Raw genomic sequence first — 13,204 nt, 5'->3', positions numbered from 1 at the left:
AATCTTAAGCTGGCTTCTTTCAGTCCTGCAAAAAGAAGGCCAGGAAGTACCAATCGGACATTAATAAGGGGCAGAAAAGTTCAGGCTGGCCACCAACTGTTGGTCTACGAATAAGTGGATATTTGTCCGTTTGTTTCACTGCTTAAGTTCAGGGTTTTACGCAGCGTGACGTGCTCTTAACTCATTCTCAACAGCAAAATAAAACAAAATGTCTGCGCCACAGTGCGTATGATTCACAATGTTTACCAGGGAGAGGGCCGACGTGAAGTAAAGTTAAGTTACTACTTTTGCTGACACTGGGGTGATGGTATTTGTTGAACAAACTAAGGAACTGGCACTCTAAAATCCCTTCGCATCTGTCCACTGTTTACTTATGGGTCTCAACATCCCGGTCTTTCCTTGGGGGAAATTGTAAGCGGGAAATGTAGTCGAAATTCGCATAATAAATGAAAAGCACCAACAAGGCATTCGTGGGCGCCTTGATGGAATGTGCGAATAACTCAATTTCCAGGAATACAATTAATTCAACTAGTGAGCCGAGGATTATGGGCGGCAAGGCAGCTGAGTCTAATTACTTTGCTAATGATCTGCATAATAATTTACTTACACTTGAGGGCATCATATAATTGAAATTTTCCACCAGCTTCGAGTCACTGATTCAATTAATACCCTGCAGAAAGAGGCTGCGGGGGGATAATATAAGTTTATATTTGGTTTGGTGATACCGTTAATTTATAATCAAAGAATATATCAACATGAAACAAATTGGATGTTTTAGAAGGAAAGAGCGGAACGGCAGCTTTGGATGTCTGTTTATTCGAATTACACTTTTAAATTCACTTAGTTGTTGGCTTGAAACTAAAAATAGAAATACGTTCTTTTGAAACGAAAATTATGCTTAACTTTTTTGTTTTCCGTCGAATTTAAATCAAATTTCTCTGACTATAAGAGTAATATTATTTGATTCTCAATATTCATAAATTCTGTTCTGATGTTTAAGAATTTAATAGGGTTTTTTTTTGGTCTCAAGATATAAAGATTTTATAGCCATGATTTTATGTTACTGGATACTAGTACAAAAATTACTAAAACTTCGTATTAATTTGATCACATACTATTTGACAATTTGTTTTTGGTCCCTCTTTATTATTGAGGTGAGCGAGAATTTATGTACACCCAGAAACAAGCAAAGAGCATGGATGTCTATTAACCTGCACCGATACTCGTCCTTAGATAAACTGTTTGCCCCTCTAAAAACGCAAAATGGCGCGTGTCGGGTTAATTATTAAGCATAGTTTAAGTGCCACAAAGTCGATTGGACGGTCTAATAAAAGTGTGCCACCTCTCTGATCCGATTGCAGCGTCGTCCGCCATGGAAGAACTTCCCCTAGAGCCCCAGAAGTATGCCAGCGCCTTCTCCTCCTCGGAATCCGGCTCATCGCTGAGTACGTGAACGTCTCAGTCGAGAATGTCCGCTTGCATGACAATTGTAGCGTGCCGGCATTCAAAAAACGCAGCAGCAGCAGACGACGCGGCTGAGCGAGCAGTACGTGAAGTGATTCTAAACAAGGAGCAGGACTAGGCCGCAGGAGCAAGGACACCCAACGCACATGCACGACAGAAGGGCTTAGCACCTGCACTCGAGCCGCAGACAGCAGCAGAGCCACCGCACGGAATAAGTAAGTGCGAGCTGAATAAAAACGCCTTCCTTCCACCGAAGAGAAGGAATGTTGCGGAGGGGTGGGGCCGAAGGGATCACCAGGATGGCTGTTTTGGGCTTATGGTTCTGTGGAGTGCCTTATTCAAGACACAGGGAAAAAGAATAGTGGCACGGCTAATCCTCGTACAACAGCCAATATCGGAGGCAAGTTCAATTCGAGCTCTTCCGAAGAAAATCCTTTAAATTTGAAAATGATTTTTAAAAAGTAAAAAAATGAAATTCGTTAGTAGAATTAAATAATTTTTCATAAATCATTTTTAATTTCCTTTCTTCCTTAAACATTTAAAATATATGGTCAGAGGAAAATATATTCAGTTTTGTGGTGTATTTAGCCGGTTCATGTTTTAATGATTGTTTGATGTGCCTTTCTTCAAATTTATCGATACAGAGCAACGATTTTTCATTGCAATATGTTTTGAAACCTGTGCACAGCGTCCATCCCATCAGCAGTTTTTAAATCCGGTTTCGGTACCGGAAACAAAATCCGATTCTCGTAGAGTAAAAGGGTAAATTGTATTCGTTAAAAAGTGTGTAACATGTAGAAGGACGCGTTTTCGACCCTGTAAAGTACATATATTCTTGATCAGGATCGATTGCCGAATCGTCGAGACCTCTTAAACCATAAGTTCGATATATTTGGGATTTAGCACGAAGATTCTAGATTTTCTTACGCAGTGCAAGTTTATTTCAAAATGTTGCTAATCCCACTCTAACACCCACAAATCACCAACAATTTTTAGAAAGTTATTGGGCGGAATCTATATCTATCAACACTCCAAATAATTAACGGATCGCACCATTCCTTAACAAATTATATAACATTTGAAGCGTTTATTATGACATAATTTCATTTTTGAAAACGGAGTTCATTTATTTCAGAGAGCGGAGGAAGCAGATGGCACTGCCTAAAATTTATTTATTTTGAAATTGTTTAGCTGAGTAAGGGGTATCTTCTAGTCGTGGCACTCGACTATAGCATTTCTCCTCGTTGTGATCGATTTTCGTTCTCCGCAAAAAATGAACTTGTTTTGTTGTTATATTTTTTTTTGGCCATTAGAGCTAAAAAAGCGATAAAATACCAGAATGAACCGGTTGCCCTTAGAGTCTATTCGGTGCGTTACTGAAGCTCGGCTTAATTCCGTTTTGTGAAATTAAAAAACACATTAAACACAGATAATTGTCTTGGTGTCAGGGATAATAATTCATTCATTTACAATCGAGGTGAGATAAAAAGGCATTTATAAATGCAATTGTAAATCCTTAAATGATTAAAGAACATCGGGACATTTATGGTCCCTACCCTATTCTCGTATTCAATTTAAGGTACCACAAAACAAATCCGTTAATGACCCTTACATCCAATCCCGCTCATTGGGCCGCCCATATCCTTCGTTTGACTCTTTCGAATTGTTGATCCAATGACCCAATGTCACCAGTTAGGCACTGCAAAGGCTCCAGCGTTGGTCCCTGCACCTTACCTCCATGGCCCACTTCTTAGTCGTTTCACGTAGGCATTCTCTCCGTGCTGTCAGGAGTCTCAACCCTGCTTGCCTGGTAGACTGACATGTCTGGCATATGCAAAATGCCAACTGTCCTGGCCACCCAACCAGGCCCATAAAAGCCCCTCCATCCTTTGTTGTTGTTGACTACAACAAGGGCAAGGACACTACACCAAGTGCAAACAAGGTGATGCTTCAGCTGGCAAACATACCAAAAAACAAGGGAAAAAAGAAAAGGCAACGAGTGGACGGAGGACTTTTTATCCACATCCTACCCGTTTTATTCACCTTGTTTTTTGGGGGGATGCCTCTAGTCAGACTACAAAAACGGCAGTAAGGACCGAGTGAAAGGCTTCAAGACACACACTCGGCGGAATTGCCTTGATGAAAGCAGAAGAGCCCAAATGAAGAATGTGGAAGATGATTTTATAAAAAAATCAAATAAAGTTGTATGATAGCTACAAATAAGGTTATTCTAAATATTGATGTTAAATGTTGAAATCATATCTGATTTTGTTGGTCGAAGGTTTTTAGCCAGAATACACCACTTAAAATATACCAAATACAATCCTATTAATTGCCCTCCAAAAACATTTTATTTATTAAATTTATTGATTCTCTTTTCAGTTTACTTAAACTGCCATTTTTTGCAAAAAACACTGACCAAAAGACGGATTGCTGTTGTAAAGTAAAATTAAAAAGGACATAAAAGGTGAAATTCCTTGCCGGAACAAGCAAAGCGAAAAGCAGGCCACGCCACGAACGGCTATCTTGTGGTCAATTATACAAGAGCAGAGAGGAAGCACACAAAGCACCAGTCGGACATCAAGCTATCGGAAAAACAACGGCAACATTGCGACCTGGCCATTTTGACCAATAACAATAATGGTTATGTTGCTGCACTCGAAGCGACAACTCCCGCCATCAGCAGCAACGAGAACGCGGCGGAAAGTGCCGCCCCCCAAGTGGGCGTGGGCGTGGTCCTCCCTGCTGGTCCTGCTGCTCCTGGTGCTCCTGGACGTATCCCGATGCACGGCGGCTGGCGTTAGTTACAGCAGCAACAGCGGAAACCTGAGCACTTCCCAGAGGAGCCCGGGTGCGGGACCCTCGGCGACCAATAATGGCGGACTCGTGCTGATCGGTTCCAGCAGCGCCACTTCCAGTTCCGTGCCCTCGTTATCCCTCACTTCGTCCGCGTCGGCGGGCTCCTCGTCCTCCGCCAGCAGCTCGTCCTCCTCATCCGCCGCCAACAACAGCGGATCCGGTGGCAGCCGCAGTGGCCGACCCACCAGCAACAACGGCAACCCGAACTCCAACCCGAACCACGATCAATTGCCCGCCCAGCTTTCGTCGCGCATTATCCACACACGCAACGGCGCCATTTCGGGCGTAATTGTCCAACTGGACGGCCGGCACTTGGACCCGGTGGAGGCGTACCGGGGAATCCCCTACGCCTCGCCGCCGGTCGGCAATTTGCGGTTCATGCCACCTGTCTCGGCGGCCATGTGGTCAGGTGTCAAAAAGGCGGACAGGTGAGTTGGCTCGCTATAATGCAAGGGGTATTAGACGCCATTAAAGTGAGCTCTCGCTTCAGAGACTAATGTCCAAATATTACTACAAAATGACCCCTCAAATTTGAGTTTTCTGTTTTGCTTTATTAAAAAACTTAACTATCTTGGCAATTATCAGGCAGGTTTTATGGTTTTTTACCCTTGCGAAGATATTATAATTTCAGCGAAACGCTTGCAAAGCAGTTATAGAGACATTTCCGCCCCTATAAAGTTAATCCAAAAACAAGAAAGGAAAGCTAACTTCGGGCGGAGCCGAAGTTGATATACCCTTGCAGAATACTCTGTTAATTATATTCTCCAAAATTATTCATATGATGCATTCTCAATACTCATAAAAAATCCCAACTTCCTAACTTTAAAAACACCAAAGTTATGGCATTTCCAATCGTTCAGTTATATGGCAGCTATAGGATATAGTCGGCCGATCCTTATGAAATTTGGTAGGTCGGATTGATTGGCCAAAAATAAAACCCATAGAAAATCCCAACTTCCTAACTTTACAAACACCAAAGTTATGGCATTTCCGATCAATCAGTTATATGGCAGCTATAAGATATAGTCGGCCGATCCTTATGAAATTTGGTAGGTCGGATTGATTGGCCAAATATAAAACCCATAGAAAATTCCAACTTCCTAACTTTACAAACACCAAAGTTATGGCATTTCCGATCAATCAGTTATATAGCAGCTATAGGATATAGTCGGCCGATCCTTATGAAATTTGGTACGTCGGATTGATTGGCCAAATATAGAACCCACAGAAAGTCCCAACTTCCTAACTTAACAAACAGCAGAGTTATGGCATTTCCGATCAATCAGTTATATGGCAGCTATAGGATATAGTCGGCCGATCCCGGCCGTTCCGACTTATATACTGCGTGCAAAGGAAAGAAGGGTGTGTGCAAAGTTTCAACTCGATAGCTTTAAAACTGAGAGACTAGTTTGCGTAGAAACAGACAGACGGACAGACGGACAGACGGACAGACGGACAGACGGACAGACGGACATGGCTATATCAACTCAGGAGGTGATCCTGATCAAGAATATATATACTTTATAGGGTCGGAGATGTCTCCTTCACTGCGTTGCACACTTTTGACCAAAATTATAATACCCTCTGCAAGGGTATAATGACCGTCAGTTTCTACGTACGTATCCGATTTAAACTTAAATATCTGCCATAGCAATGATCCTTCTTGGTAAAGCTTCAAGGGAACATCGAATTCGGATTCTTAAATTTTGCTTTATAATACTTTTAAACAAGAAAGGAAAGCTAACTTCGGGCGGAGCCAAAGTTGAAATACCCTTGCAGAATATTCTGCAAATTATATTCTCCAAAATTATTCATATGATGCATTCTTAATACTCATAAAAAATACCAACTTCCTAACTTTAAAAACACCAAAGTTATGGCATTTCCAATCGTTCAGTTATGTATATGGCAGCTATAGAATATAGTCGGCCGATCCTTATGAAATTTGGTAGGTCGGATTAATTGGCCAAATATAAAACCCATAGAAAATCCCAACTTCCCAACTTTACAAACACCAAAGTTATGGCATTTCCGATCAATCAGTTATATAGCAGCTATAGGATATAGTCGGCCGATCCTTATGAAATTCGGTAGGTCGGTTTAATTGGCCAAATATAAAACCCATAGAAAATCCCAACTTCCCAACTTTACAAACACCAAAGTTATGGCATTTCCGATCAATCAGTTATATAGCAGCTATAGGATATAGTCGGCCGATCCTTATGAAATTTGGTATGTCGGATTGATTGGCCAAATATAATACCCATAGAGAGTCCCAACTTCCTAACTTAACAAACAGCAGAGTTATGGCATTTCCGATCAATCAGTTATATGGCAGCTATAGGATATAGTCGGCCGATCCCGGCCGTTCCGACTTATATACTGCGTGCAAAGGAAAGAAGGGTGTGTGCAAAGTTTCAATTCGATATCTTTAAAACTGAGAGACTAGTTCGCGTAGAAACAGACAGACGGACAGACAGACGGACAGACGGACAGACGGACAGACGGACAGACGGACAGACGGACAGACGGACATGGCTGTATCAACTCAGGAGGTGATCCTGATCAAGAATATATATACTTTATAGGGTCGGAGATGTCTCCTTCACTGCGTTGCACACTTTTGACCAAAATTATAATACCCTCTGCAAGGGTATAAAAATTGTTTGCTAATTTATTTTTTGTTTATAGCATGAATGGAATAAAACTTTAGCAAGCCAAATTAGCACCCTAATTTAATTCAAAATTACATATAAATTAAAAACATGTTATGTTTTCATAAAAGCTAGTTTTATAAAAACGGTCGCCAAGTAAACACGATACTAAAGCAGAACTACAAACTTTAAGCGAACAGAAATCACGCAACCCAACATTTTTCCCTATCCAATCCCATCAGGAGTAACACGAACCCTCGTCCAAGTAATTTAATAAATATTCCTAAGATGCCAGGGAGACTTCCACCTTCTGACAGAATGCTTTGTCCATCTAAAAGCATTAAATCATTTCGCAAAAGGGTTGAATTTGATTCGCCTTCCGAGTGCATAAAATGATCAAAATGCCATAAGTCAAGAGCCGAGTCTCTCGAGAGGGCCCAACAATTGTCACCTCAATTAACTGACTCATTATTGAGTCAAGTGCGCAGGCGGCGGTCCGAAAATGTTGAGAGCTGAGTGTGACTGAAAGTAATGAAAATAATGGAAAATGCTAAAACCCTTGCCTGGCCGCCGACAACAATGGGTGTAATGATAATGGCTTCTGAAAGTAGCGAATGAAAAAATGGGAAAATACAAGTCAAAGGTCAACTTAGTCGGCCGGCTTCCGCTCGGAATATCTCGCAAATTAAATATTTACGCTGTCCCCGGCAGCAAACTGCGCGTCGGGACATCGCAGCTACACAGCGGCATCTAATTTACAAATGCTCCCAAGTGGCAAATCATTATTCACAAAGATGCCCAGAGATATTCCTGGTTCCCTTACTTACCATTGTTATAAAAAAGGGAAGCGGAATAAGGCCGCGACGCAGCAAAAGTTTTTCCCCTTTTCCAGAGCCCGGAGCCCCAATGCCGATGGAAAAGGGCCGCGAAATCAGTACAGCGCACAGCGGAGCCCGGCAAATAAAGTATAATTTTTCAAGTTTAACAAAGAACACCACCTGCGGCCTGGCGGCAGACTGATGATTCTCGCATTCTCGCATTGCCCCGCCAATTTTTGGGTAATTCAAGCCCCGGACGGACGGCCCCGTCTCTGCCGCATCATCTTTCGTCTTCCGGAGAGGTGAGCGGCTTTATTTGTCGGGCCGTCTTGTTGACAGCGGGGGTCAGTCGAAAAGGAGCCAATAAAACGGCTTGAGTAATGCCCCGGAGATTTTTCAGCACGTCAGCGTAATAAAGTTGTCCATGGGCAGTTGGCACAATAGGTCATTAGCCTGATTTTGCACGGGAAATGGATACATCTCAGGTTTTGGATGGTAAAACGCTTAGATTGTTTCGTGGTTTGGCTTTAAGTTTAGGTTTGGTTTCGTTGGCTTAAGTCCGTTTGGGACTTGGTAAGCAAAGCCAAAGTTTTGGCATCATATTTATGGTGAGGCTACACAGTGGAATAAGTTATTGTTAGTTTGTTTTTTCTCTGCACTCAACTCCAGGTAAAGTTTTGTTGAATAAAATAAAACATATGTTTATGAAGGAAGGAAAATGACTACTAATGACGTTTCAATTGACAAACTTCAGGGAAGCTAATTAAATTTATACAGTACCCAATAGTATGAATTCAGAGCGCTTGTAAAAAATAAAATACATTTATTTAAATAATTTATATACTGTTTTTAGCCAACAGAGGTTAAAGACATATATATTGATATTCTGTAATGCATATTTTTGAACAGAACTCTGATTGAAAACGAACGAGTTGGTTAAAAAGCGACTATTAAGAGTTTAATAATAACTTCAGTTGTTATTTCCCAGTGGTATAAGCATTAAAAGAGAGGCACATGTATAGTTTACCTGAGCTCACCGCTGTTCACCTGTCATATTTCGTCCTTTGAACTAAAGTTTTCCCTAAATTTCCGCTACAACAAAAAACGAACTTTGCGAGCCGCATACTTTTCCCTCGCAAGTTAACCCTCAACTCACATCGACCCCATTGCAAAAATAATTTCTCACAGCCACAAAAAATGGAGGCAACGCAGGAAAAAAGAGGAAATTATGTCCACACATATTCCTAGCGCGCCAAAGGCAGCAGCTGTTCATGGCTTTGACAAGCCACGCGTGTCACCACCAAAACACCCACCTCCCACCTACCACCTCCCACCACCCACCACCCACTACCCCCTCCACACAGTGGTCCAACCTCGTCCACGCACTTTCCTCCAACGTCTTTAATAAAAATGAAATAAATTCTGCCGGCCACTTTGCACTTCGGTGCTGTTGTTCCAACGGCTGCACATTGGTCCTGGCCGTTGCCTGTGGCGCAAGGATTATGAAAAACAAGCGGATTAGTGGCCAACCTCTCCTGACCAGGTTTTGCCCGGGCCCCGGTTCTGGCCCATAAACGAAGTGTAAAAATCGCAATAAACTGACGAGTTTTATGCATGACGCCAAAGTTTTTAATAAAGACGAAAGTAAAAGCCCGACGCAAAAACGCTAAGTGGGGGAACTCAAGTTAACGATTTTCCTAATAAAAAGCGCATTAATGAATGGTGGGCAGGCAAACAGGCGGGGGTAGGAGTCTGAAGGCAGGAGGCAGGACCTTCAGAATGTGCGTGCAGCGGCTTGAGGGGCATCTCTTTCGCTCCGGCAAACAGAAGCTGGCTCGTCATTAAAAACGTTAATTCCAATTTGAGGCTCAAGAGCAAGTGGTAACCGCAAGGCGGCGGAGGGTTAAGGGACCGGGAGCTCGAGGACATCAGCCGCATAAATTGCCGACTGACTCGGCGACGGCGCTACAAACTGTTGCCCGTTTTAAATGAAATTGCGAAAATTCATTTTAAATTGGATTTTATTTAATTTGACTGCGGCAAGAAAGCTTTACGCCCCAAGGAGATTTTCCGACGAAGGTGTGAGGTGTGGGCTGCGAGGGGTGTGTGTCTGTGTCGCCCCAATCTAATTTGTGTGAACGGTTGGAGGAATGGAAAATCAGGATGAGGACGACAACCTTCTGGCCCGTTGGCCACAGGTAAAATTAATCTATTTTACTTGACGTGGCCGCAATGTCGCGTAAAATTTTATGCGATACGGTGCCCTCCGTTCCACTACCTCACTTCCCCCATTGAAGAATACACAGAAAAAAATTAAGGATAATATTAAAGATCAACTATGAAAATACAACAAAATAAATAAAAAAACTGTTTATAAAGACTCCCATTTTTTATCAGTTGACAAATAAATACTTAAGCGGTAAGGCCAAATTTTAGAATAAATTTAATTGTTTTTTATTAATGTTAACAATTTTTTTTAAATAGCGTAAAAATGCACAATACTTTCTAATTATTAATTTTCACACCAGTTTTAAAGATGGAAACAGATTTGAATGATACACTTTATATCAAAAAACGTGTTTAAAAAATGAATTTTTTAAAATTTAGTATTTTTGGATGGATATTAAACAAAACTTTTTTTTTTATTCTTGTATATTTAAAATACTTCCACTACTTTTGAAATAAAATAACATATCATGATATTGATTTCCGAATGGTAAAGGTTGTCTTTATGTTTCTTAGTGTATATGCGTGTATTTTTCTGCTTGGCTAAGATTAAACTTTTGTTTGATGTATTTAAGCCGAAAACGCCAGCGGATCTCTGGACGGGCTGCTGTCCTGGCTACCATTTGTTTACCACAAAGCGCTGGGTACTCCTCCTTCGCAAAAGCGCCCATGAAATCCCAAAACCCTGACCCTTAAGCTTTGTCTGCTCTTGAGCATCTTTCCCCTGCATGCAGATTAGCCTGGCCTTCCATTCAAATGTAAACACAAAACTCGAGCATTTTGGGCCAGCTTTGCTTTATGTTTTGTTTGTGAATTTCAAATTGCATGTGCTCCGGAATATGAGAGGAATATGGGGAGATGGAGCTACAGCTATAACCTTGTTTACTTTTGACCGCGTGCTCTGGTTGCTCGGCAGAGCAGTTCCTCGCTGGTCAGGGTCACCATCTTCATATTGTTTGCACGAATCTCGCAGATATCTGTTTGTGGCAAATAATCTGCGATGGGAGATGCAATACGATACCTGTAAGTTATTAGCCAGAAATTTGTTATGCTGAATGTTCAGGCAGGAAATCACAGGCCTCTTAAACTCAAGGCCCCTTACAAAACAGTAAAAATTAAACATTTAAATTATGCAATACTGAATGTGCTCGCAGATGACAATTAAAATTAAAACAGTTTTTGGATGTTTAAAAATTTAGGAAAGGACCTATAGTTATATAATGAAGGGTGTAATTACTTAGCTCTAAAGTTTCAGAATACTTGCCAACTGGCATGTACGCTTTATTTCCAAAGACTCTATTTTTATATTTTTGTTCATGATGAAAAACAATCTGAAAGTAATTCTCCTACTTTTATCACGTACGAATTCAGTAAAAATGGAATAGTAAAGCTCTAACGTAAATTGGCTACCCGGAAAACAAGATTATTGCCTCCCCCAGCTGTCTGTAAAATCTACAAGTAATTATCAAGTTTTAATGCCTGGCCATTTGCAAATGCTGCATCGATGGCGAGAGGAACTCACCCTGACCCTAATTGCGGCACCCGCTTTATTAGCTCAACCTCCAGCTACTGCTGTAGCTGCCACCTGTATTGCGTGCCACCCGTTCTTATCTGCGAAAGTTCAGTGGTTGCAAAGTGGCATAAACAAGATCGCTTGCCACTTGAGAAGTGTGCGCCATTCGTTTGCCATGGGGGCAACATTAAAAAGGCAAAATGTGGCTTTTATGACCTCGAACTGGGGGGATTCGTTACCTGACCGGACCACTGGCAACGGCAGTGGCAGCCACTACAACAACTACAGAAGTTGCCGTAAAAACTTTTCACTTTCATTATTTTTAATATTTTCTGCTCATCCATGCTGCTCAAGCTCCTGTGGCTGCAGGGTTCCGGGGTTCCGAGATTCCGAGGTTGACACCATGTCCGCTACATTAAAAAAAAGGCGAAGGGAGAATGGAGCCCGAAAATGAAACTTTTATTACCTGCCTTATTGTTTTGCCATAAAATTAATGATTATTATGGCAATCGCATGGCCACCACAAGCGTCCATTAAACTGGCGACCCACAGAGGGTCAGTTCCAAGTAGATTCCAATTTTCTGCGAGGCGTTTGGAATGCCATAAAAACCAAAAATTAAATACACTCGCCATGGTAAACAAAAAGCAGCAGCGGCCGCGTTGGCGGTAATAACAAAGATAAAAGGGCAACAGCGAAATAAAGTTAAGGAAATTAAATAAAATAAATTCTCGTTTCGCAATGTCATTAATGTTAATGCATTTTGCGATGACTGAAAGAGGAAGCCTCATAATGGGTAGCCGATGGGGGAATGAAGGAGTTTTCCCTCTTAAATGCTGCTATTGATTTTCGCTTTATGACAATTTGATGGCCAACAGGAGTTGTGGCTGTTAATGAGTTGAGCTGGCTACTTTAAGGGATCCCAGCACTCAAGAGTAAATTAGGAAAATTTCTGACGACCGAAAGGGCTGGGTTTATGGAATCAAGGCCTTTTCCCAGACAAATTGCATTGGCCCTAATTCATTAGTGGTCACAAATCCCCTTTCGTTTGTCAATCCTTTCAAAGGCCCATGCCACAAATCAACCATTTCCATCATGAAATTTGAACACAAATTTACCTAGAAAGCGTATACCTCCCAGAAAATTTTTAAAACCAGGTGGAGCCAACTTGAATGAATATGTGACCTGCCCACACATAGATCAGATTAAAAACAAATAATAACAATGCCAGCTCAAAGCAGCTGCCAGAATCAAAACCACTGTACACAGAAAAAAAAGGAACCTATCGAAACTATTTTACATTTGATATTAACTAACTTTGGCTAGCTTTCTGATCGGCCAATTTTTAAGCGTGATTGCGCAAATATATTAATATATGACGGCTAATTGATTTACCACTTAAGATATTGGTTCGAAATTGGTATGAAATTAGACAGTGGGTAATTACATAAAAACAGTTAAATTTAATAAATTTGAGTGTATGGCAGCTTTAGGATAAATACCTCTGATCAGCAGCGTGTTCTAACGTAATCTGCGTTCGCATATAGAATACTATTTCAAGTCCTTGAAGTGAGCTAGCAAACGGTATTGAAAAAGTCGGACATAATTGTATAAGCTCGCCTGGGTATGTAAAAGAGTATATATATTTTATAGGGCCGACACTGTCTCTTTT

The 13,204-nt window shown here is 41.3% G+C and overlaps 1 protein-coding gene across 1 annotated transcript in view; it reads left to right on the top strand.

The window, feature by feature from the left end:
* The window catches only part of LOC108050656 (neuroligin-3), a 95,383-nt gene that overhangs the window by 43,215 nt on the left and 38,964 nt on the right, over positions 1–13,204 (top strand). Inside the window, 2 exon segments of the mRNA XM_044457400.1 lie at positions 1,362–1,679; positions 3,847–4,751. Coding sequence (XP_044313335.1) covers positions 4,105–4,751 — 647 coding nt within the window. The 5' untranslated portion in view covers positions 1,362–1,679; positions 3,847–4,104.

Source organism: Drosophila rhopaloa, unplaced genomic scaffold (genome assembly GCF_018152115.1).
Source record: "Drosophila rhopaloa isolate 14029-0021.01 unplaced genomic scaffold, ASM1815211v1 contig_155, whole genome shotgun sequence".
NCBI lineage: Eukaryota > Metazoa > Arthropoda > Insecta > Diptera > Drosophilidae > Drosophila > Drosophila rhopaloa.
Note: the sequence above shows the minus strand (reverse complement) of the source record. Positions and strands in the feature narration are given on the sequence as shown.